This window comes from Colletotrichum costaricense (assembly GCF_030867565.1).
Source record: "Colletotrichum costaricense strain IMI 309622 chromosome Unknown Scaffold_1.1, whole genome shotgun sequence".
NCBI classification, from domain to species: Eukaryota; Fungi; Ascomycota; class Sordariomycetes; order Glomerellales; family Glomerellaceae; genus Colletotrichum; species Colletotrichum costaricense.
The window spans coordinates 3,783,306-3,809,218 of NW_026848230.1; the positions used below are offsets into that span (position 1 = coordinate 3,783,306).

The 25,913-nt window shown below is 53.7% G+C and overlaps 5 protein-coding genes across 5 annotated transcripts; all 5 read right to left on the reverse strand.

The window, feature by feature from the left end:
• Nucleotides 1-18,450: 18,450 nt before the first annotated feature.
• Nucleotides 18,451-19,792, reverse strand: CCOS01_01317 (zinc-binding dehydrogenase; the record flags this gene model as incomplete). The annotated part of the gene is made up of 2 exons (XM_060449513.1): nt 18,451-19,522; nt 19,590-19,792. 2 exons carry the CDS (start codon nt 19,790-19,792, stop codon nt 18,451-18,453), a joined length of 1,275 nt encoding a protein of 424 aa, XP_060320951.1.
• A 1,024-nt stretch (nt 19,793-20,816) lies between these two features.
• CCOS01_01318 (uncharacterized protein) lies at nt 20,817-21,101 on the reverse strand (the record flags this gene model as incomplete). The annotated part of the gene is made up of 1 exon (XM_060449514.1): nt 20,817-21,101. The coding sequence occupies one exon, from the start codon at nt 21,099-21,101 to the stop codon at nt 20,817-20,819; it is 285 nt and encodes a 94-aa protein (XP_060320952.1).
• A 234-nt stretch (nt 21,102-21,335) lies between these two features.
• Nucleotides 21,336-22,034, reverse strand: CCOS01_01319 (uncharacterized protein; the record flags this gene model as incomplete). Its single annotated transcript, XM_060449515.1, has 1 exon — nt 21,336-22,034. One exon carries the CDS (start codon nt 22,032-22,034, stop codon nt 21,336-21,338), a length of 699 nt encoding a protein of 232 aa, XP_060320953.1.
• Nucleotides 22,035-22,052: 18 nt separating this feature from the next.
• On the reverse strand, nt 22,053-23,033 carry CCOS01_01320 (uncharacterized protein; the record flags this gene model as incomplete). Its single annotated transcript, XM_060449516.1, has 1 exon — nt 22,053-23,033. A coding segment is annotated over one exon (981 nt), but the record flags the coding sequence as incomplete, so codon positions are not given.
• A 236-nt stretch (nt 23,034-23,269) lies between these two features.
• Nucleotides 23,270-23,725, reverse strand: CCOS01_01321 (uncharacterized protein; the record flags this gene model as incomplete). Its single annotated transcript, XM_060449517.1, has 2 exons — nt 23,270-23,335; nt 23,516-23,725. The coding sequence occupies 2 exons, from the start codon at nt 23,723-23,725 to the stop codon at nt 23,270-23,272; spliced, it is 276 nt and encodes a 91-aa protein (XP_060320955.1).
• Nucleotides 23,726-25,913: the final 2,188 nt, after the last annotated feature.

Sequence of the window (25,913 nt, forward strand, 5' to 3'; positions counted from 1 at the left end):
CAGCGTTGCCATCTTCTGGAAGCCACGGGAATCCCAGGAAACTCATCTTGCCGACGCCAACTGTGCGCGTAGCTCAAACCCTATCCATGTTTGACCTCTTCTGCAACTCCCGCTTGAGAGCTTCAGTCGAGGTCCGTGGGGACCGCCTGTCACGACTCGCCGTCCAAGCATGTAGCCGAGTGACGAGTCTTCCGGCAGCTAGGGCCAGCAAGCGTTCAAGCTGAGGCAGACACCCTTATGCGCGACCAACGAACTTGAGTAATTGAAATGGGGACAAGGGGGAAAGCACAGGAGAACGACTTCTTTCGGTAACATGACGACCAAACGGAAAGGTTTGTAGAATAATGGAAAAGGCGTGACTTACGTGATCAGGCTCCTGCTTGTAGCCACCCGAGGGCTGCCTGTTCTGCGCCATGGCTCTGACAGTCATGAGTTGATATTGATGTTTCTGTGCGTCTTGGTTAGCCATCTGTCATCTGTAGCTAATGAACCTTGAACCAGGCTCTTCCAGGCCTCCCTGGAATCAGAACAGACTCCAATTCATCCCAACGGGGATGTTCGATGTCCCTTACCAGCCAGGCTGGCATGAGGTGAGATCGCCGAGAGATGGCCCATCCTGATGCCCAACCTTCGCTGAATTCCCCGCACCTCTTGGTGCAAGGTTTTTCCATCAAGTCATCACGGCTGATGGACGCGTGGGCAAGGAAACAGGAATATCCGTGGCAAGAAAGGGAGGTTGGCCAGCGCTTTGCTGGCAAGAAATCGACTGGGAGATGCCTGTTGTTCGCGTACGTACTCACTTTTTTTTGTGCTTAGGTAGACTGGTCTAAATGTCGCGATCGCTGCGTTCCGTGTACTTCAGTTCGTTGCTGGTGCGGGCGTAAGTTGAGCAAAGATTGAACCCGTGATCTTGGGCAGGTGTGTCCGAGGTTGGCGGCGTTGTGAAACAAAGATATCCCAGCTTGCTGCAAATCGACTCAAGTCAGCATCTTAAGTGTTTTGTTTTCCCAACTTTGATCGGAGCAAATTCATGCGACCGCGTCAAGAACACGCGACCGGGTCCCAAGAGGGCCCCAATAAAATGGTGACCCTCCCCCCCTGACGGCAATCACACAAGGAGAGAGGCCCAAGGGGGATGCGATGAGTCGTGCAGGCCATGTTCATGCGCAGACTGCAACATGGGACGTTACCGAAATTGAAACAAAGACGCGCTTGGGCGTAGTGTAAGCCCCATACGGATAGGCGCCGAACAGCAACGCCTTCAGATGATGCATCTCGAAATGCAATTTCGGAGCCCATCGGAAATACGACTATTCGTAAAGGCTGAACAAGATTCGACACGCGGCGGGGAGCACGGGAAGCAAAGAAAAGACGGAGATTAAAGACGAAAAATCACGAACCTTTTGGATGGAGAGTTGGACGTGTTGGAAACGCGTTGACGAGCAATGACGGGGGAGTGTCTGCGCCTGTATCTGGATAAGGCTGGCTGAACGAGGGTTACAAGTGGATTCTGATGGTTCTGCAGCGTCTGCTTATAGTGTGTGAGTGTGTGTGTGCGAGTATAAGTGTGCGTATGTGAGTGTCTGTGTGTGTGTGTGTGTGTGTGTGTGTGTGTGTGTAGTGTACACTTGTGCAGGGGAGGGCAACCCAGTAATGCACGGAATTTGAGGCTGGCGCTGCGTGGGTGTCCTGACCTGGAACGAATGCGGGAGAAGAAGGCTCTGACAGCGGGCTCCCGAGGAAGAAGTCGATGGTTCTTCTAGTCCTTCTGACGGTAGGTAGCGTATCCGTAGGAGGGCTTGATTAGTGTGTCTGCTTCCCTGCTCAAATGGAGCTATGCCTCAACGCTGGCTCGGTCTGTTTGGGTGGTGTGTGACGGGCTCCCAATTCTCCGGGGATGGACCAGGGAGCTGGTCGAACGTTGTTCGCCGGGGCCGTGCGAACGAAATCTGGGATGCGTATGCAGGCCTTGCTGTGTCCCGCTACTGGGGGACCTGACTTGTGCGTCGTTGTTCTACCTGTATTCTGAATTAGTTCATGCAGGCCAGCCTTGCAAAGGCCACAGGCGCTGGCAACGGCGTCTGTCCCTCTCGCAAGGGGAACCAAAACGTACAACTGTCAAGCAACTGGAGAACCTACTTGGAGTGTGCTTTTGTGAAGTGCCTGGTCAGGGGTTTCTCGTGCTGAGGAGTGGCTCAAGCTGATTTATGACGCAACACGGACCCTGGAGAAATAGCGTAGGGTAGCTAAGACGCTTGTCAGGCACTGCGAGGAACGAACGGCTTGCTGGGTGTGACTGGGAGGCGTGTGGAAGGACGGGTAAAGCAAGGGAAAGCAGAGTCAAGAGGCAGACGGCGTCATGGAGAGAATGCCGGATATTTAGGCAGAGCCAGGGAGACTCGAGTGATTGGCAACGGGTCCTCAGAGGAATAAGAAAAAAGAGCAAAAAATAGGACCAGCGATAACGCCAATTCCCAAGTAGGTCGACGTCCCTTCAGTTGGCCACTCGGCACATTGATTAAGGAGAAGCTGGGGTGTGATGGGCTGCGTCCAGAGGACGACTATTGGATGATACCGCAGCCCCCCAAGAGAAATGTGACGAAAGAATCCCGGCTAAATGAATCGGGTGGGCAGGTGTAAGGGGAGCCAGCGAGAAGAGAGGTGTGGACGGAACCGGTCCCCCGGTGGGAGGGTACGCAATACCTAACGAGACAGGCCAAAGGAGCGAAATGCTGAAGAATATCGACGTGATGTGCAGAGCCTAGACCGAAGTTCATCCTCACCGCTCCAACAGCGGGAAATACACCCTGACGGACACCCACAGTATGAATACGGGTGGGTGGAAAGAGTACGGAGGTCCATCGATATCTACATAGGATCCGAGATGCCTGTCAGCCAGCCAAGAAGAGCCAGGGTGGGAGTTGGCAGGCGCCCCGTGGAGAGGCGGTGGCTCACTTACCATGAGTCTATGAGAATAAGCTTCTTCGGCATCCGTAGCTGAAGTGGCGATGTCAGTATTAGTTTGCGACCTTGCTAAGGTAGCCTAAGGTAGCTTCAACGTCGAAGCCGTCCGGGGGAATGGCTGCGCTTCTGAGCCAGATCTAGAAGCCTGAAATACCCTGCTCCTTACGAGGAATGGGACGGTATGACCAAGGTAAGCAAAGTGCTACCTCAAGGTAGTTTGGTGGACCGTTGCCTGTCAAAAAACACCGGTCACGGTTAGCATTGAACGACCCTTGCCCACACACGAAAATGCCTAGTCGACCCGAACGTCTCACCCTGGGCTTTTGGGGTTGGGGGTTGAGCGGGAGGCAAGGGGGTCAGAAACGGTGCCAACCTCAAAGAACCACGAGGTTGCTCGGACTTCTCGTACTATTGCTTGATGTGCTGCCTTGGAGTGTGCGCAGACAAACGTTGCTGAATCGCGACACGACGACTATTCCATAGAACGCACAGTTTGGATCTAAGTAACGGCGGCTCCGAGAGACAGTATTCTCAAGCCGTTTCGGTTCTGGTCGAGTTGGAACGTAAGTAGCTCCCAAAGACCAATAGAGCGACTGGCTTGAAATGCTCCTTCGGTGACTGTCCAGAATGCTTGGTGTCACAGGGTCAAGTTCGATTATGCATCAAGTACGATGCAAAAAAGGCGCCGCTTTTTTCACGGCTGATTGGATGCAATACGCTCTGTGTGCAATATTCTGCATCCATCTGCCGCGTTTGTGGCAATGTCTTGTCTGATCTTGTTGCTATATCTGCGAGGCGGCCCGGACTCTTGGGTTCTCGGGTCGCAGTCACACTGCACAGCCACAGAGGTGTGTAGTTGTGTGCGCGGTCTCTCTTCCCCCCCTGAGGGTCTATTCGCCATGACACTAGATAGCTGGGGACCTCCCTGGTTACAAGTCGCGCAGACGTTGGACAGCTAGTGTTCGAGAATGTGACCGGCAAATTGGATGGGATGAATTGCTGTAGAATCTTGAGTAGGCGACACAAAGCGCGCAGGGATAATGGTGGGAGTACTTGGGTTTGATCTCTTGCCTGCTGCACGATTGTCATAATCAGCATCGTATTGACCTTCCCAAAATAACTTGCGAGAGGTGGACAGGTGCAACGGGGATGTCCGCTGGATTTGGACAATTCCAGGAGGAGTAGTATACAATACCTAGTGGCTGGAGGAAAAGACGCAAGCTGAGGGGGGAGCATTGTTCCATGTTGGATGAATCGCGAAGTAGCGGAGGGGTGACATCGGTCAGAAAAGGCGCGATTTTGGCGTGCGCTCCTCCAGTCCGCTTCGTCGTTGACATGCCACATTTCGCTAGGGCCCGCCCACATCGATCTGCCAGCGCATATTGCGCAACATCAAAGACGGGCGGCTAGCGAAGCAGACGGAACGTCTCGAGAATATTGCGTGGGTGGCGTGAGATGGCTCATGACAAGCATCAGGGTAGACGAGTTCTAGAGAACGAGACTACTTAGATAGGTAACGGGGCCACGGTAGAATCTGAAGTGTGGGAGGGGACGCCATGGCGCCGTCTGGAGCTGTAACTTGGGCGAGAAACAGCACGACTCACACTGGGGAATGGTGTGTGGAGAAATCGGGTCGAGGTCACCTGGAGACCTAGTCTGGAGACCAACAAGCTATGTTTCAGTAGCAGAAGTGGCTCGTCGGGTCGTCCTTCTTTCCGTTTCGTCTCGACTCGTCTAGAAGGAGAGGAAGAAGAAGAGTGCAGGCCAAGTCAGTCCAGGGATATGTCTTGCTTGTTGTTGTGTGTTGTACTGGTATGAGAAGACAGATATGCGACGAGACTATGACGAGCTCGAACTGTCGGCCGGGGCGAACAAAGTTTAGACGGCGACTTGTTGGTGCTGCCATAGTGTTTGAGGATAGCCTCGCTAACAAGACGAGGAGACCGGATTCTCGCGATGCCGTCAAGGTGGTGAAGACAGCGTCGCAAGAGAACGGCTACCGCTGCCACGTGTTGACATGCGGGAGCAATAAACTGCTGGCGTCGGCGGTGGTGATGGCGATGATGGCGATGATGGCGATGATGGTGATAGTGATGCCGCTGGTGATAGTGATGATGATGACGATGGCGTCGTTGAGTTCGAGATTGACATTGAAGTTGGAGTGACGTTGGTCAGACTGATCGTTATAAGGTTGTCGTGCAGGGAAAGGGACGGGGGTCAGCGGGAAGACAGGGCAGGGAAGCAGAGGCGCGATGGTAAAGGCAGGCAACGGGAGACAAGGCAGGACGATGCATCTCACGAGCCAGGAGCCTGGAGGCGGAAGCTACCTACCCATTCAGTACCTTACAAGAGTAGGTAGGAAGTAGGGGATACTCTCCATAGGGCAACACCAGGCAACCTGGAAGGGAAAGAAGCGTGGGAAGGTACATCCATACCTTCCTTACCTTGCCTTCCTGTGTGTACGTAGTACTGGGCTACCTACGAGCTGCGGGCACACACGATCGTGGGTGGTTGCTCACCTCAAGGCTGCCAGGATTAAGAAGTCACGATGGAACTGGACCATGCCCCAAGCACGTGGAGATGCTGTTGCCAAGCGGGGGGTTGCGAACATGGACGCACAAGGTTGCCAGAGCTAAGCCTGCCAGGGTTGTCTTCGACCTCATATCTTTGAACTTCATGTCATTGCTTCATAAGGTACTGGCCGAAGCACCTACGTCTCATTCGCACTCTGTCGCATTTCAACGTTGCCATGGAGCATCCGGCCGTGTCTTCCGCTCTATGACGCAAAGTACTCAGCTCTGGTAGAGGCACAGCTAATGTTTGCGCCTGCACATCCAATTCCCTTTTCTTTTCGACAGGCTTGAGGCACGATGACGATTTTCCCATGTTCTGAGGGTGCAGCGCAAATGAATTTGTCAACGTTATGGTGTATCTTACAGTCACTTCTGTTTGCTCCATGCGCCCCTAGCCAAAGTGGCTGGTGTGGCAGTAACACTGCCATCGCAACTGGACGTGTATCTCTTTTCCCCGAGATACCGCCAATAGAGGTCGCCAAAGCCGAGGGAGAGCCTTGCACCATGACATGATCGAAATGTGTGAATGCGCACAGTTGCCTGAAGCACATTTGATCGCTGCGAATGTGATCCAATGTCTTCTTCCCTTTGAGCAGATATTCTGACCTGCCCATAACCATATCTGAGCCACTCTGCTGGTTCTCCATGTCTTCAGGCTTGCAACGGTTGACGGTTCTCGGCGGTGCGATGCAATGCGGGAGGCAAGGATAACGGCACCGTCGAGTTGGTTCCTGGGCCAAGGTGGAATAGGATGGAGCACACCACCGGGGGGGGTAATCAAGCGTGTGCGGGAGCACCTGCGACCTGGGGAGACGACAGGCCAGGAGCCAAACTTGGGACAAGGACCAAGGGCAGTGGTGCAGACTTCAGACTGCAGAAGAGTATGGAGGATGGCAAGGGAATGTCAAAGGGTGTCGTGATCCCTGCTGTTCCCTGTCGCAGCCTGGACATGAAGTCCCTTGCCCTTGGGGTGCTGATCTTGAGAGTGGCTGCAGCCCGCGTTTTCCAGGCACAGTGGCACTTGGGCTTCCCAAAGCCCATCACCAGTGGCCTAAGGTAGCCTCCATGCCCTGGCAGGCGCGCCAGTCGGGAACCCAGGCTGGCAAGCCAGGGCGGGGCTTGTACAGTACATAGATGTTCACCGCGTTGACCGGGTCTGAACGGCACCATCCCACCATCCATCCCATGCCCGTTGGCCTGATTCTCAGGGTGTCAGGGTACCCGGCGGCAGCTGTCCCATGGTCCTGGAGGAGAGAGACCCCAGCCGCAGTGAGGATAGCTTCTGCATTGCCTCGGGCTTGAATCCTAGCCAACCGGCCCGCCATGCTGTGCCGTGTCTAGGGAAGTTCCCAACATGAACAAGCGCACTAGCTCATGGTGTCGGTTTTCGCATGGAGCTACAGCCTATCCATACAGGTTACTCGATGCGAGGATAATGTCTCTTGGTAGTAAATTTGCTCCGAAATGGTGCAGATATCCCGTGCAAAGATTTGCTATCCGTATCCGTAGAGTCGAGTCTATGGGCGTGGTAGAAGGGTGACGGGACGCGCCAAATGCCCCTTTAAGCCGGTTTGTGTTCTGGCCCACTTGGTGGTTCAAAGTCTCTGAGCATCCAGGCGCGCCAGGTACGGGAACGGATACAGGGACTGGGTTTGTCTGCAGGCCCAACGGTTCGTGAGCCGGTTCGAAAACTGACAGGAGATAGCGGGGCCAGCTAACATAGCGTGCTGCAACTTGGGAACGCCGCCCAAGACAATTACCTTTCGAACCTTGGCTTGCTTGAGTGCTTGGGTAGCAAACAACTCGTCTTTTTACTGCTGATCAATGAATCGAGTTCTGACTGATTGCAGCAGAGATGGCCCACTCGAGGACCAGAGCATGTTCTAAAGCGAAAAACTAGCGTCGCAATGGCGACGGAATTCGCCGCGCCGCGCAACTGGCTGCCAGTGTCATCCGGACAGCTTCTTGAAAACTCGATCCTCCAAGTAGGTCTACTAGAGAACGCCACTGCGAGATGCTGCTAGAATAAGTCTTTGCTAATAAAGATAGTCCAGCAAGTACGGCAAACCTAATTGCAGCTTCACAAAACCATAGGTACCGGCGAGAGGGCACCTCAGCACGCCCCGTGGCATATTGGGCACTTACCAAACTAGCGTTGGATGAAGGAAACCTGCTGCAAAGTCCTGAAGGCGGTGACGCTGGACCAATAAGCGTTGAGGCGAAGCCTTCTACCGACACGCGGCGGAAACCCAATAAGCGATCGTCCACGGCAGTATATGAATACGGGAGTGGGCGGCGCCAGTGACAGGCTGAGAAGTTTGGGGGCGGACTTCGAAATGTCCGTGAAAACCATCGGGCCAGGAAGACGCACAGTCTCTGTCAGTGTTGCCAAGCGTTTCCGCTTCGATGTTAGTGAAATTTGGTAGCCCAGTATTGGATCGCTCATTCATATCGGCCACGCTCTCAATTGGGGCATAGCTAGGTTCGAGAAGCTGTGGGCGAGTCGTTGGGTGCGGGAAACGTTGCACTTCGGGTAAAGGTTCTTTCGTCACCCACGCATACGGGGTGCATCGTTGACTATTATTCCTTCTCGGTCATGGCGAAATCAGTCTGGCTTCAGACGGTTCGACGCCAGGCCGACGTTTAAATTGGACGTACGTAATGCCGCCTGCGGCCTCCCAGTTTGATCAGTCGCTGATGCTGATGGGAGCTTGTGACCGATGTACGCATATTAATGTGCCAGAAACTCTGTTGCGGCGGCGGCGGCGGTGTACGGGGTACATAGAAAGGCCGGAGATCGACTTTGTTCCAGCCACATTGCTTGAGCGCGTAACCGTCATCCCCTCGGTATCGGGGTTTTCTCTCTGTCTCGCACTAGGGTTGAAAAATGAGATGCCTCATGTGTCTGCCGTAGGCGAAGGCCTCCTGAAGAAACAGGGCTTCCTGGAAGTGGCTGGTGAATGAATGTCGATACTCCACGAGGCGACAGAATTTGGTGCCGGCAACAAAGACATATTGTCCCAACTTGGGATAGACTCTGCTGAGTTGCGTCGGGTCGGTCGCGATTGGGTTGGCTGGTTGTGCAAATTCCTCCATTTCCCTCCTGTGCCACCCACCAACGTCGAGGTACGTAGCTTCTCGTAACTGGTCTGTCTGCGTTTGATGGTTGCATCTCATCAAGAGATGGGCAGTCAGTCCAGTGCACCTATTTTTGTGCCTCGAACGCTGGGATTTGAATCATCCTACCCAGCCCAAAGTCTGGCGTCCCATTGTTCCTCAACAGCAGGGTCTATTTATAAGCTCCCGTATTGTGGTCTCTTCAGCACGGCGTCTGATACAATGCGAAAGAATGCGGAGGACAAAATCTCGTTTCTTGACATCAAAAATTGTGCAAATCTTTAGTTGGACGCTCTTCGTATCCCATATAACTTGTAGAAGATGGACCAAGAGTGCGATGGCAGTGAGTTGGAAGTTCGGACGGATGCCGCGCCGCGGAAGTCTCCCGGGTATTCCTCTATGGAAACCTGAATCCTGACGGGGCCCGAAGAGGGAGCGAAAGCGAAAGGGACGGGCGTCACCTCTGAAGACGATGGCGGAAGCCCAACGTCAAACACAATCGGAGCTGGGTCCTCGCCAGGCTCGACACGTTATTGGTGGTTTGTTGCAACCGAGCTCAATCTTGTGGCTCTGGCTAACCGTCTGCTTGCTTTTTCCCAACAGCGCCTCCAGCCCCCATATGCATGGCTGTTTTGGTTTCTCAATGCCAGAGGCGAGTTTGTCGACTCGTCCCAACCTCCATCGGGCTTCGTCGAATATAGTGTGATGTGACGATCGAAGTTTAGCGGAAAGGACGAACTGCGAAGACCAGATGCAGCAGGCAAGATACAGACGATGTGCGGGCTGGTGGAAATGGGTGGGGATGTGAATACTACCGAGTTAGTGTATGAGACTATGAGTAGGGTGCGCTCGTATGGAGGGTGCATATGCATGCAGACAACGTCCCTGCGTGCTCAATGTTTGTCAAAGATCCATCCAGTCAGGCCTTGACATTTGACTCAATGTCATCCGGTTGTCATGGAATGTATTCGACGGGAATCTTATGGCATGGCTGCAGCGCTGGCGTGCTTGATTTTTGGTACTTGAAGTTGGAAGTTGGGCGGTGGTGACAGGGTGAAAGACAAGGAGGCCCCGTTGTGGCTGAGGACGAGGCTGGTGCGTTCCATGTTCGTATGGATGGAAGGCGCGCCTGTCAATCCATCTCGTCGCAAAATCGCGACTTCCTCTTCAGGTAGAAAGAACAGTTGCCATCTTCCTTCCAGATCCCATGTCCTGCCTAGAGAGAAGGCATGTGCGTCCTTTCCTTCTGAGGCTCAGGCAGGTAAGGTAAGGTATCTAAGCCTTAGATGATGCCTTAGGTTCGTAGCTTTCCTTCCATTCGTGACACTGCGTAATAGAGTAGCAACACCTCACTCAGATCCGGTCTCCCTACCTACACAGCACGCACTTGGAGGCGTTCAATGACGGGATACGCTTGACGGCCAACGCTTCTTACTGTGTAGATCCGAAAACACAGACAAAGACGGATATACCTACACAGTACACTGTCCTTCGACCCGGGGCTTTACACATGGATGAACAGCCCTGCTCCCCCGGCTGTAGGTGTCTTGTATCCTCAACAGCTATGTCGCACAAGCAGTCTTCGACATCTCAACCCTATTGTGATTGTCGCTTTCGACATCAACATTGCCTGGTCATGTCGGAGAATTTGGCATCCCGCCTGGGACGACCCGTAGCGGTCCTTGTCGGAGCTATACCGAAGGAACGGTGGAATTACACTTAAGATTACCTATTACCACGATAATACTCTTCCGTCAAGCCGTCCACCAGAGCCTCGACACGACAACAAGCCACAGCCAAGACACGATTGTGGAAGCGATTCCTAGCATCATGAAGTCCATCTTTGGACCGCCAACGTTGCCAAAAGTCGCTGTGGTGGGGGTGTCGTTGGCGGTACAAAGAACGCTCAGTCGTCCGTACCTGACCTGCAATTTCTTCGTCTCTCTCCATCCAGCGCCACATAATGTCTTGGGCTCCGCCTTGGTGGTCGCTAAACAGTCGGTCAGGGAACTCCCTACCCGCGCCCCAGCCGTCTTCTCAACCCAGCCGAGTGGCGCGAAACCGGTCTTGCCACTGCGTCCTTGGGCTGGGGCCATTGGTACTGGCCAGGGGTGTTGCGGGCCAATTTGTGGGCAGCACTGGCACGCCTGGGAAGTGGGCGTGGCTGCTGCGGGTGGGCGTCCAAGGGGCGCCGTCCGGCATGGGCTACCCGTTTGGACGGTGAAGAGGGAGCACCAGGCTAGACCAGGGCCGGCTTCTCCAACGTCGCTGACAGCCCAGAGAAACCTGGCAAGCCTGGCAGACCCCGCGAAGCTTGAGCGAAACGGGTCTCACTTGACATTGTCAAGGCGAACGGGTTTCCTGAATATTGAGCTTAAACGGACTAGGTATCGGTCCTCATACGGTTGTTATTACGACGCGGACAAGTTTGATGTCCTCCCCGGCTCAGTCAGACACTTGGAATGAAGTCACCACCAGCCTAGAGAACGTGAAGGAACGCTCACCGACCTCCAACTCGACAAGATGGGGGAGGATGATGACCCTGGTGGCTCTTAAGCTACCCTGAGCTCTAGGAGCTACCTGGTCGCGTACCCGCTCACAGGGCATACGGGCCTAGGAATCCCAGTATCCCAAGGGCCAACTCGAGCCTTGCGGGTATGCTGCAACATTTGGCAACGTCTAAACATTCTTTCAACGTCAATCTCCACGTTCGAGGCACTTGTGTATCCATTCCTGCCAGCGACCGCATCTGACGCTGACCGCAGTCTACGCAGTATGTCGACGGTGACATGTCAGGCAGCGGACTTCTGTCCCTCATCGTCTCGGGAATTGCAATTTCCTTGCTCATCATACCACGGCAACGCCGTCACAAGAAACATTGCAGGAAGAGCGAACACCACTAGCGTCGCGAGCGGGCGTTCGGATTACTACCCACACAGGTCACAGTGCCATCAAAGATCCACAGAAGCGCAACAATGCTCAGGGCCCGGCGGCCCCTCCAATCACGCCAGAGGCACTGCACCCCCTTGGACGCGGCACGTAGTCGATGACAAGTCCATCTATCCGTATGCTATCAGCATAACCTCGCCGACGCTGGCGCATTCCAGAAACATGGATATTCCCTTCATAATCATAGACAAAAGCTGTCAACGGCCACAACGTTTTTCTGCAACGCCATTCCTGCCACGTTAGTTGCCAGCCCAGCGGGAGTTCCACCAGTCAACGCCATAAAACGGCGGCCAGCCCGGCTAGCAACTATTGCCTCTTCCGGTATCGTCACGCTTCGGCTCAACGGTGCGGAGCAGCTCGTGGCGATGCTGTCGGCCAGCTCGACCTCTCCATATCGTCTCCAACTCACTGGACAGGATTTGTGCCGCTTGACGCGTGTGCCAGGATATGATGGGGCCCTAAGTGGAGCCTTTTATCGGCAAAGGAAGACCGGGGGCTTTTCATGGTCCTTCTAAATCTCATTTCGTCCCAGTGGACCTTCTGCACATTCGGAAACTTCGAGATGTGCAGCATGTCAGTGCGCACGCATTGCAGGCACCACAAGACTTGTCGGCACCAGGCTGCGCTGCACGGCCAGGGAGGTGGAGGACCGCAGGAATCAGGGGAGGGGACGAACCAGGACTGTCTGCCCTTGTCCCTCCCCTCCCCCTGTGTCTCTTTGCAGCCATTCACAAGACGACTGCAGTCCTCGTACCGAGCCATTCGTCCCTCCATGAATTGGTCGCGCGAATCCTTGCAAGCCACGCCGCTCCCAGACTCTAGAGCCAACCCTGAAAATTGACGACATTCGTTCGACGTCACGTTTGTCAAACCATTTGAGCCATGTACTCGACTCAAATTTGACTTCACGTCAAGTTGCTTCTGCGCTCTAGATCCACAGACTCGGACAGCATTCGACTAACCATCGTATATCGAGCTGTTACGCATAGTCGTCTCGAAAGAAAAGGCGTATCAGGACATGTCTTCACAACGCCTCGTGACCTTTCGTCTTCAGCCACCACCATTTTATATTGCCCGACTGCCTGGATACAGCGAGGTCTTCGTGACGGCAAGTATTTTCTTGAGGAACAATGTCTAAACATGAATTTGTGCGCGCTCTTTTGACCCTGACGAACACGTGGTGCATGGTTAATAAACGATTTGTGTGAATATCCGCCAAAGTGCTTGTCAATCGACTCCGCCAAGCTGGCACAGCACGATATCTCCAAAGATCGCTCAGAAATAACTGTCTCGGCCGCTCATAGTAGCCAGCCTATCACTCAGGGCGAGCCTGTCAAGCTCCAGACGTTTTCATTCCGGAAAATACCGGTTGACAACTTGGAAATGGAATTCGATAGACCTCACATATAATGAAATATGACAAAATTTTGGGAAGCAAACGTAACTGGCCCTATGTCATAAAACCAGCCTCAAATGTGGTGAGTGAACGGGAGGCAGTATGGCGCCTTGAATATGTAGGTGCTCCTCTGTTGCTAGTAGGTATACCCTCGCAACGACTACGTCGGCGCCCTGAAACTATGGCAAATATCACGAGGATCTTGCATATGTCTCGGTCAACACTCTGTCTGCGAGACAGCCTCCATGAGATATTCCAGACATTCACCGATATCCTACGGGTGCCACATGCGTGTAATCCTTCACATGACACGATACGGACGTTGGCGGAGTGGCAACTCGCCTCAGGGAAAAGTCCATAACAGCCGTCCGAGACAATTCGACTGTTTGCGGAGTGTTTTGGTCCATTTGCTTTCTTATTTTGAACGTCTCGCGCGGGAGCTCGGAAGGGACGTGGCCAGATGGGTCCCGTCCCCCGTTTTCCTAATCGTTCATGCGATGCCATGTTGGCAAGCATACGGATACCCACGCCAGCCTCCGCGAGCATGCTCGCATGTCTCAAAAGCTCTTTGGGTGGGTAGGTTTTGGGACGTTGCGGCGGTTATCTTTGACGGAACCGACTCACCGCCTCCACTGGATCACGACTCAAGACTCGCCTTCACCGCCCGAAGGCGCTGCCGCGCGGCGTCTAGGCCGGTCTTTAAACCATCAACGCAGTGCGGGCGGTAAAGTTGGTTATGGAGATGTTTTGTTGGAACGGATGATGTACTGGCTTCACTTGAAGTGTTTACCGCGTGGCGAGCTTCGTCACGGTTCCAACGCGTTTGGAGCCTTTGGGATGGATATGAAAATATTCATCACATGACTGAGGCTGCATACCCCCGAGCATTGCAACTAGCTTTCACATAGACGTTAATTGAGAGTAGTAAAGTTGGTAATGTGAAGGCCGGCATCAAGAAGAGGCCATGTCTCCATGTTTCATTCATCGACTACTCTTGCGGCTGGCCTCACCTAGGGACTCTGCTGTCGAGACGTAAGACGGCTCAGATATTTACTGACATGGACACGAAAGTTGAACTTTGCATGAAGAAGACGCCTTATCTACATAGATGGGATTTTCTCTGATACTAATAGTAGGTAGCACGGCATGAGAGCACGAATCTTCCACGAAGACGAACGATATGACCGCCCCTCGAGGCGTTCCACTTCGACCCTCTACTGCAGCACCATGGCTGAACCAAATCAATGTCAAGTTTACGAAAGCCCAAACATGATAAGCCCTTACTGAACATGCTTCACTCTACCTCGCACAACTAGCACTGCTCATATCGCCCCAATGCCCACAGAACGGTATGTTCCGTGACCTCAACTTGACGTTATCCACAATCTGAGCAGGGGAGGCGCGTAGCAGTGACAGTCCAGAGACATCGCGTCCAACTTCCTGGCCAGACCACCCCGGCCATACAAGATCCCACCAGCCGGTTGGATGGAACTCAACCACTCAAACCCGCCGCCATTCTCCGCCGTTGAAGAGCACCAGCAGGCTCCAGGCCCCCCCCCCCCCCTGACACGTTTGCTTTCCTACCGAATGAGGTTTAGAAAGGGTGAGTCTTTGGAAAGATTGGAAAGCAAACCCGTGGATACTTCCCCGTTGCAACTTCCCCCTGCATCATGCAGTGGTATCGGCGACAGGCATCATTCCACTATATTTAGAGGCCATGCGAGCAGGTCCCAAGGTGCTCGACAGACAAAAGAGAGAGAGGAGAGCGCGAGGTTTCGACTCCGGTGCCGTTCAGGGAATAATATTTGGGGTGGTATTTTTCCCTTGGCATGGATATCCATGCCGGTCCTGGATTGAGGTCTCCAAAGCATGGTGCAAGGTTTAAGGCAAGCAAGCAAAAAAGCTGCCGTAAACCTGGCACAGCCTGAGCACTCCTCCTCACTCTCTCCTTCTCCAATTTCCACGTGGGGGCGCCTTTTTTCCCCTTGATCCTCTACGAATGCACCAGTATCCCCGACTGCTGTCTCGATGAAGCAAGTCTCCGGGATAAAGCTATTTTATCATACCTGCCGCCGGGGCCTGGGTGTTCGAGAAGCGTCCCGCCGTTGGACCCGTTGGGGAATGACCCGGCACCAAATCTTGTGAAAGGGTCCATTGGAAGTGGAAACGGGCTTGGGTCCTCGTAAATACCCAGTGGTACCTTATTCGAGAAGACTCGAGGCAAGCCTAATAGCTATAGGATGTAGGTACCTATAGCAGAGGGAACGATATTGAAACCCTTGATGGGCAGAAAGCCATTTGTGTGGAACAGTCCCGGTTCGGGTAACCAGGACTGCGACCTCTTCGGCGCGGAGAGGGCGGCGCACGCGGTTGACAATGACACCTCGATGTGTGTCGATGCTACTCTACGTCAATGGAAGGACTGGAGGGAACATGTCCCTCCATGCCGCCGTACGAAGCGGTGGATGACCCGCGCTAGAGAAAGGAGAGAGCTCGAGTTGGAGAAACACAAGTGAACAGGGACCCGGGAGTCGGGGGGGAAAGATTGGGAAGAGGCGGCAGGGAGGTGGGAGGGAACTCTAAGGTGGGCACTGGGCAGGAAGTTTGCTGGGGGGCTTTGGAGAGTCAAAGGAGACATGGAAAAAAGGGGTCCTGGGGCCATTCTTGGGGCGAGGTTGAGGCCTGGTCGGCGGTGAGGTGACGATGACATGGGGGACGACGCGGTTCGTGGTTCTTTGGGCGGGGCGAAGCGACGCGTTTGGCAGGGTCCCTGGCAGGGTCGAGAGACGCGTCTGGGTTTTTGGGAGGTGAATACGGCGATTGTTTGCGAGATGCGAGTTGCAGTGGCCCATGGATTGGGTTGAGAAGAGAAAGAATAGAGAGGTTGAAGAATTCGGCAAAAGCCTATAGACATGAAAACGAGTTGCTAGCTTGCTTCCGAGGAAATGAAGTAGATTTGCCAGACTATACATCGTGAGAACCGGTACTTGGTGTTGGAGCTCCAAAGTCCTGTTCATCGACTCGGACACTATCTGAGCCTTGAGAACGTCCGAGTTGCAAAGGATTATACTTGGATACCATGCCTGTGATGAAGTTCCCCTAGTTGCAGGTTGACCAGAGCAGCATAGCTATCATGTTGCCGTAAATGTTCTTGTATCCACAATCACGAGGGCAAGGAATGAGCTCTCTACCGAGCTGCTAGATATGCAGCTTGCTGGATTCGTGCAGCCGAAGATCACCATTCTCGCCGGTCATCATCACTCAGCGTTTTCGTGTTAATGACTGTCTTCCGTGGCCAGCACTCTTCAGAGGGACAGCCCATTACAGTATAAGGTTGGATGCCAGCGTGAGAGAGGACACTGGTTCGCAGAAGTGTGAGAGTCTTGTGAGCTTGGATACAGCATCCCGGCGGCTGCGGTCGCTGTTGACACTCTCGGTACGATGGACCTCACATACTACGTGATGCCGACGTCAGAAGTCCAGAGGTTGCCAAACAAAAGACGTGACTTCAATATGACCCCCCGACTACTACGAACAGAGCTGCCTATACGCCACTTTTTCCGAAACAGTAATTAATGATCAAGAATTGACGACGACCTAGGATACATCAACGTCCTGCTTTCATGTAGCTCACAACAATCTAAACGATATGTTGTAATAATATCGAATCATCTGCGATCATCATTGGCCGTTTCTGATCGTTCACTGCCCTTGCCTTTCGAATCCTCTTCTTTAGCTTTCCACGTCATGCTCCTGTCTTCAGCGGTCCTCCGCGGCGGCACGTAATTGTGAATATAGAAAACGTTCAGCCTCTCTCTGGGTTTCATTCATCGTCGCGGCTTCTTCGGCCTTCGTCCCTCCGACTAGTATACTCTCTCCACTCTACTCGATGTCCAGCTGTCCTCTCGTCGCTCTAGGCCCGCGTCGTAATTTCGAAGGTCTCTTTTCTCTTGGGTGTCGTGCGTTGGTTGTACTTCTATCGTAGGGGGTGACTGGATGAATAATGATACATAGCTGAGGGACAAAGTGAATGAGTCTCGTGGTACCCGCGTCTTGTAGTATTCCTGGAAACGGGGAGAGAAGAGTGCCTCGGTCAAAGATGGTATTCTCAGGATTGCTCAGTCTGATATCACTTAAGCGAGCGAGTGATTTGAAAGAGATAAATTCCATTGATACTGAATTAATGCCTGTTCGAGGGACTGATCTGTCGATTTCGACCTGCAAGCTTCCACTCATAGTCGTCATGACTATAAAGTTAGGCAGAACACTTGCTTGACTCCAAAACTAGACGGGACAGCAAGTGTTATACAAGATCTCTGGATATCTGGCATCTGCCCTGGCGTGGAACCTAGCATCTGCCCACTCTAGAATATGAAGAGCATCCGTGTATTCCAGGGAGACAATCTACACAATACTTGCTTCACCGACGCAGCTATATCTTCTCAATGCCCCGGGACTCTCCGTAAGGAATCTTACACGCGTGGGTTTTATTCCTCCATCTTCAACGACGACGTCCTTATCCAGAAGACACAAAGCAAGAGGAGGTCCTTTACGTCAAAAAGTTGCAATTTGTTCAGACTCAAGCCCGTGAAACATGTACCTAACCCGCTCATATCCTGCCGTGGCTTGAGTGCGTGAATGAAAGCATACCAAGAATATCTATCCAGTGTATCACTTCGATAGGTATTCTAGTCATCTCTCCGGGCAGTACTATTAAAATCTCGGCGTCCAAGATAAAAAATCTACATCACGCCACTCAAGAAATGCAAACATCGTAGACGGGAGGACTTCGAACTGCTGAAGTCACAAATACCTTATGAATAATTCAAGAATCTGGGCGACGTCTAGGGGGCACAAGTTCCGTATGTGGGATTCAATCCTCTCAAGAGCACGATACCTTTCGTTTAGATATCAAAAGCGACACCATGCTAAAAGACCAGACCTCCCAACGTTGACTCTGCGCATTACATAATATCTCAAGCAGCACTCGTCAGAATTCTTCAGGTATAGCAATCGTTCAAGCCATCAGAGATATCGATGTAGTAGCAAGTCGCTGCGAACTTGAAGGGGAAGCACCTGTTTTGTTCGCTACTGTTAAGGTGACGCTTATGACGGACATACCCGAGAGCGAAGAATGGCTATGCGCACAGATACCTCTTTCACAAACACCATTCCAGTAACATCACGTATTTCAACTCCCAGATTCAAGGTAATGATAACGACACTCAAGACTTTGAGCCGTGAGCGTGGATCGTCAAAGGCTGGCTTCAATGAGTGTCTCCGGTCGTAAGCCACGCCTGATTTCAAGCTACCTATTCGCATGGCGTACCTCTCACGGAAGACCACTTGTCATACAGGCCGCGTCTGCAGTCTCTAATCTCATATCCTACAACACCGCACCCGCCTCTATAAACACGACCTCATCCTTCAGCAGTTAACACATCACACCTCTCACGTCTCCCCAAAAACAAAAACCCCCTTGCCCTTCCTAAACCCACCAAGCGTCCCCTGAACGGCACTCTGCAAAACCCCCTCCTCAGTACCCCAGCTCCAAGGAACCTCTTCGACAGGGACATCTTTAAACCTGCCCTCCCTAATCATCCCCAACACGTCCTCAATCGCAAACTTCCTCCCCGTAGGATCCCTCTCGTTCCACTTACTCAACCAGAACCCGACAAACCTGATATCCTTGAATATCAACAACCCCGTAGGCAACATGACGGGCTGCCTCGCCATCCCGCCGTACGAAACCATCGTCCCGCTCTCCCCCAAACTCCTCGCCACCGCCGTCGCCGATTTTCCGCCCACGCAGTTCAACCCGAGCCCGACCTGCTCCCTCCCTCCGCGGGTCAGCTCCGCAAGCCGATCCCGCCACTCCCTCGCCAGAAATTCCTTCTCCGTCACCACGACGGTGGCGCCCAACCCCGTCAGCTCCTCCTTCAACGCTTCCGTCTCGGCGGGCGTCTCCCTTTCCCGAACGACGTTGATACTCCTCAACCCCCACAACTTACCCAGTTGCACCGCTGCCCTTCCAACACCGCTATTCGCCCCATTCTGAATAAACCACCCGCCACTCCCCGGATCAAGAGCCTTCATGCCCCCATCGCTCCCCGCACGGATCTCCCCCGGCCCGTACGTCCTCAAGATCCGGTACGCCGTACACGGGTTCACACTAACCGTCGCAACCTGCGTAGGCGTCAACCCTTCCTTGCTAACCTTCATCACATCCTTCGACTCAGCGACAGCGTGCGTGCGCCACGTCCCGAACGAGCTGGCGTTGGGAATCACCCAGTCGCCCTTGCTCAGCCCGGAATCCTTGGATCCCACGGACACGACCTCGAAGACGCCCTCGTTTCCGGGAATCGCAGAGGGTTCGGGCGTGCCGATGAGTTGCGTAAAGGGGGGTTTGGCGCCGTACGTGCCCTGAATGGTGTTGATGTCGGCCGGGTTGATGGGGGCCGCGAGGGCGCGCAGGAGGACGGCGGAGGAGGGGATCGAGGGGGAGATGGAGTGTGTGTGTAGTCTGTTTTCGTAAGTGTCAGTTTTGTCTCTATTCGTTTGGACGGTGGGTGATAAGGCGGACTACGTACTGCAAAACGTCGCTGGGCTCGCCCTCCTTGGAGAACACGAGCGCCTTGGCCTGGGTATACCCGTACGGACCGGACTTGTATCGTCGCGCAACACGGGGGAGTAGGTACTGCGCCGCCGCCGTTCGGCCGGCAGCCGGTCGCAGCGCCGAGGTCAGCGGCCGAAGCGCCGTCGTCGCAGTATTTGCGCGCAAGCTCGCCGCCATTGTTGTGTTGGATGTGTCAATTGTAAACAGTTAGTCGGCAATTGGGCACAATGACGCAGTGTGGTGGTTGTGGAAAAGTGACGTTTAATCGCGGGACAAAAAAAAACCAAAAAAAAAACCGTAGCTCTAAGCTTCAGGTCCCGGCTCTGGCTCGGCAAACGGGCGACCGGTAGCTGGAGCTCCGTCTCACAATGACGTCCACAGGTTCCTTCCATTACGACGGACGAATCAGCCCACTAGCGCCGTCCCCTGGGATGTGCACGCCGCACGCCGCACAGGAAAGGGGCGGTGGTCCCCGCCGTTTCCGCGATTGGCTCGAGCTTCCCACCGCCACGCAACAGCTCCGGCAAAAGGGACGGACGCGGCACGCCGTCCAGGGTGTCTAAACATGAACGGCGGCGGCTCCGGGTATTCAACGGACCCACGGGGAATACGGTATGGTCGTGTACGACAGATGGTCTGGCAGTACGCTATTCCGCACAGGTACAAGCGAGCTTCCAGCGGACCGTCGAGAATGCATGGTGACATGTTCTAGCGATCTACTTTGCTGCAGCATCGTTCTCCAGCAGAAAAAAACTAGCCATGGCCTTACTAGGCTCTGCTGCGCGCTAAGAACAAACTGCAGATGCAAGCCTCTCGCCACATGATGTGTTCAAGGGGCCATAGCGTCAGGTTCGGATGACGCGGGGTCCATCTGCCACCATCTTCTTTTCTCACCAAGTTCGCTTCGTTGCGTCGGTCCTTACAAGCCGACTGGTATTCTCATCCAATCATAACGTGGCGAACCTCAGTGTAGGTGGTAAAATGTAGTCTCTATTACTGCTGCGGTTGCCACATAAGCACCAGCGGCATCAGGATGCACTTGGCCAACTGCTCCGTGATATGGCGTTTTCAGCCATCGTGGCTAAGCCCAAAGCATCTTCGCCAATTGATAGTTGCACACTGTCTCGTGCCATTGTGAAAGCTGACGCGAGCTCGAGTTGTGTCTCGTTCCTCCATCGGTCGTCAGCCTCGCCACCGTTTCTTAACCCCTACAAGCTTCTCCATCAAACCCGTAAACATCAACATGTACATTAGAAGGTAAGTCGTAGAAGTAGGAAAGGGTTTGACCAATAAGCCCGCAAGGAAAAGAGATTTGGGGTCCATGGTGCCTGTACCTCCCAGACAGCGCAATGAGATGAAAAGAAACACACAAAACAAAGAAAGTGTAAACAACGTATGTCAGAATGAGCCCGCGGCGCGAGCTGGGTATCTTGCATAACTTCTTCCAATCTTGCCTCCGCTCCTTGTCACATCTGCTCCGTTCCATCCCCGCCTCTTCGTCTCCCAGCCCTGGCTCGAAATGAAGTTCAACTTGAAGAAAACGCTAGGAAATCGTATTGGTGCATCCGCTCGGATTCGGTCGTTCGCTCGTCGGCGTATATAAGGTGGTTTGTTTTTCTTTCGCATTCGACAAAGAAGCCGGTTCCCGACTCCAAAAACCGGCAGCTCTGCAGATATTAGTCATAACTAGTGTCGGAATTTGTCCGCATCTAGTCAGTAATTATTTGATGTTCTTGAATAAGTCGTCTCCAAGACTGCCCCCGTCCCCTACGTCCAGCCTGGCCTGGAGGGCGCTTAGCTCGGGGATCATGGGCGGCGGAGGTCCTTGGACCTGAGGTGCCTGTGCCTGTGCCTGCGACTGAGGGATCTGCGGCTTGCTTTGCGTTTGGCTGCTGGTCTCGCTGACGTTGGGGTGCTCGTAGACGACACTGGATCGCTTTTGTGGCGGGGAGGATTCGCTGGTCCTCAACCTCTTGAACCAACCACTGCTTCGCTTCGATTTCTTCTCGTCGATGATGCTGCCTTGACTACGGCTCATGGGACGATTGTGGGCGGACGGAGTTTCGCCTTCTGCATATGCTTGGTTCAGTAATGTCCGGCTGAAGAGACGACGGATGCTGCCTTGTCTGCTTGACGCTGCTGGAGAGAGTGGTGTGTCATCCGAGAATCCTTTCGTACCATTGGTGGTGGCGGGCGAGCCTGGGACTGCTGCCGTATGACCATTTGTCTTGTCCTCGACCTTTTCCTTGACGGCGGACCCGGAGTCCTTGGTTTCGCTCACACGCGGGGTCTGGGGAGGCGTGGGGACCTCCTGGACAGGGCTGGGGAGCGGCGGGGGAATGTTGGTTCCCTCGGTCAAGGAGCCGAACTTGAAGTCCAGCTTGGGGAGCTCAAATCGTTTAGAACCGGTGGAAGGCATGGTGGGCGATGGTGCGGATCAGAAGGTTTGTGTCATCAATTGACTTTGTTGATGCAAAAGCGAGGTTGGGCCAGGATGGGTCCGTTTGAAAGGCGAGGTTTGCAAATGGCAATTGCAGGATCCGCCAGCAGCCAGCTCGACAAACGAACGCGTGACAGGCAGTGTGTGTGCGGTTCGCCCCGTGGCGTGTGTCGTTGTACGGAGCTGCAGGGGGAGTCGAATCGGACCCAGTGCGAGTGCGGGTTGTGGTCTGGTGGAACAGCGTGGATGTTGTGGACGAGAAGAGAGCGAGTGCGACGTAAGAGAGTCTGGGAGGAGTGGTATCCGTAGGGAAGGATCCGCTGATCTGGTGGATTTCGTAGGGAAAACGGAGCCGAATTGTGAAGGGTTCTGAGAGAGTGAATGTCGAGGTTGGTGACGGTACGGGCAGCATGCAGGGTATGCTTCAGAGCGAGATTGGGTATTCGTCTTGTGCAGTGGCGCACGAAGGAGCAGGCGGAATGGTGGACAGGCGATGCAGTGTACAGTACCAGGTACTCGTATAAATGCAGGGTTCGCAGTACGGAGTACGAAGCAGGTAAGGTAGTGTACGGAGTAAGGTAAATTGGTGCAGCAGGTTCGGGCTATGTACAGCCGCCGTGCTGGGATTCGAATTGGGTCTCTAGGTATCGGTACGACGAGGTTGAAGGCGGTCGTATCGAGCCACGATGGTGTTTGAGTTGGCCTTGAATCGTAGCCATAGGCTGAGCAGTAGTAAGGGCGAAGACTGAAAAGTCTTGGGCAAATCGAGAGGGCACAAACAGCGGTGCTGGCTCTACTTGAAGTCGAATCGAGTTGGGCTCCAAGGACGTGGGGAGCTGCAGTGGCCAGAGACGAAACGACACGAGACGGCGAGTGAGAAAGAAAGTAGGCCCAAGAGAGGAAGAAAGGCCCGGGGACGGTGGAGTAGAAGAATGGAACGGCAAGTCGGGGGTCAAATGGGAATTGAATTGGATGGGCAGTCTTAGACAGTAGACTGAGGTGGACGATTGCCCTTGGTTCGTTCCCTTTGCTTGCTCGGTGCTTTTTCTGCTTGGTGCTTGGTGCTGCTTGGTGCTGGCGTGGGCGTTAGATGGCGGGATTGTGCAATGGGATTGGACTGCTCGTCCAGTTGGACTGGGCTGGATGGGTGAATGGATGGATAGGTTGGATTGGATTTGAGATGTCCTGCAGGGGTCCAGCACTTTGCGTGTTTGTCAGTAACCAGGACTGCCAGGTCGTTCCCCGACGGGTGGGATGGCGTCGCACTCACCCTGGGGCCCCTAGGGGTGTCCGGGTACGCAAGTGAGGTCGTCTGACAAGGATGCGCCTGCCAACTCGGTGTCTTCGTCTTTTCTTCCGCTGTTCCTTTTTTTTTTTTTTTTCTTTCGTTCCTCTGCCTCTGCCCCCGAGTGATCAAAGTCCGCGCGAAGCAGAATTGCGGATTATTCCATGCATCGTACGGAGTACACATACTCCGTAGATCCCCTTTGCTTTTCTTCTTCTTCTGCTCCCTTCGAGTCTCCCTCATAGACGAATGAACCCCGGAGCCCCATTGCTTCAGGTTGGTGTTCTGATCTTTTCGGGAAGCGACCTGAACCTGGCATTCCGCCTTGCTGGGATGGCAGTTTAAGATGCCAGATGGAGGCGCCGGGCTGGACCTTTACCAACATCTGTGCCCCCCATTCTGGATAGCTCTGGCACTCTGCTTGTTTACTTACATAAGACAGACGTCCGTTCTTCCAACCGTGCGAAGATTGACCTCATCAGGTAGGCACAAGACGAAAACGGGGACCGAGAGCCCACGTGAAAGTTGGAAGTGGCACTGACATTGACAATTGCAATTGCGCCTGCCTGCCTCCACTGCCTGCCACTTCAAATGCACCAACCGTGCCTGCCTCTCTAATCTCTCTTCCTTCCTTCCGCGGCAACAAAAGTTAGTAGTGCCCGTGGCATCTTGCCCGTCATGCCCGTCCGTCCCTTCCCCTCCTCCATCGCCCCTCCCAGCTAGGTACCTACCTACCTAAGGTTGGATGCCACTGCCTGCTGCATGAACATTGCTTACCTAAGTGCATGTTTCCCGACGTGCAACACGTAATCTTAGAGTTCGCATTATCGACTTCTCCAATCACCAAACGTTGTTACCTTATTTTCCACTGCAAATTCATCTCATTCGACTAGACGTCAAACGTTTAGCATGATCGGCGGTGTCTCCCGAGTCACAGAGCCTGTCATTGGCAGCAGGGGCTTTCTTTGCTCTCAGCTGCCATACGAATACCTTAGTGCCAACTCTGCCATACTCTCGACTGTGCCGTCCCGTCCATGGTTGTCACACTCTTACCTTCAAAGCTGCGGCAAAAGACGTGGAAAGCTTGGCTTCACAGCCACTGATATGCAAGAGAAACGCGATCCAAGATGCACCGAGTCGACGCCTGCAGCAAATTGTCCGTGAACCTGCACTAGCACAACTTGCACCACACCCTCTTAGCTGCACTACTCAGTCCACACTGCTGCACACCATACATATCACCATCAAGGTCTGATGGATGCATACTGGCGCGTCTCAACAGCTTTGTCTGGCACGCGGTAATCCCATCCGCTACTCCCTTCTACTCTAATACGACGTGTAGATTTACAGCGCCAACACCGGATTGTCATCTGCACGAGCATTCCTCGGAACAACACCACAGTCATTTGCTAAACATTTGCGTTCCTCTGTCTCGACTACGCTGGGTCTAGCAAATGTAAAACCATCACACCATGTCTTCCAAGTTTTCTCTCCTTCGGGCCATTACTGACTCCCATGTCCACGCCGCGCGCCGCCTAATACCATGATTTAGGTCCGTTCCTGAGCTAGCAGACCACATCCAACCAGCTCCGCCAACAAGATATCACCTTCTCTCTAACATCCTGGCAATCCGGCCATGACCCGGCCTCCGTTTGAAGCTCCATGCCTTCCCTACAAGTACAGAGACGTGACCCCGTCTTAATTGGTCCGGTGTGCTCGACGGTCCGGCAGACCAAGCAAACGCTCAAGGAGCCGATGCGCCGAGCCGTGTCGCCAATAATCCCGTTTCAGCAGTCCAAGTTAACCTGGGTTATCTGCCGCATATGGGGACACTCAAGGGAAGCTGCATTACAGCTCGCCGCCTGTTCCTACAAACGTCAAACGCCCCCCTCCGCCATCCCGCTTCTGATCGGGTTTGCAGCCATTGGTCTGGCGAGGCCGCCTACGGATACCGTTGATGGCATGGCTACTCGGCTAGCTATCGGAATTTTTTCATGTGGCGATCGTCGCAAGGCTTAAGACGACAACGCTATTCAAATTTCATGCGACAGTCACGACCATGGTGCGAGAAAGATCGTCATTCAGCACGAGTCAACGACACCCGTGAATTATTACCAAGGCTTGCGCGATGCTGACTGGCTATTCTGCCTTAACCCAGTCTCACGTACGGTCATTTATCGCGTTTTCGACTTCTCGGTCAAGCGAGAAACATTGGATTCCCAAACAGGAAAACGGCTCCATTCCGAATCTCCTCGCATGCAGGCAGGCCGCTAGCACCAATCCCCACGACCATGGCCCACGATCCTTGATCCTTGAGCGCGTGGTGGTCCCTGGCCGCCCCCATCCAACGAGAAATCAGACCAGGCAACCCCTATTTCGCATTTTCCTGTCTTCTCTTCTTCAAAGATTCAAAGGTCCCGCGCACAAGATGCTTTTTCTGCTCTAGCCCGAGACCAGGGCCAAGAGTTTAGAATTGGACGAGAAAATTTGAGCTTTCCCACTTGATCGTATATCCGTATCGTGGCTTATCAATGGGAAATGCCTATCAAGGACACGGGCCGTTTCATGCAGCC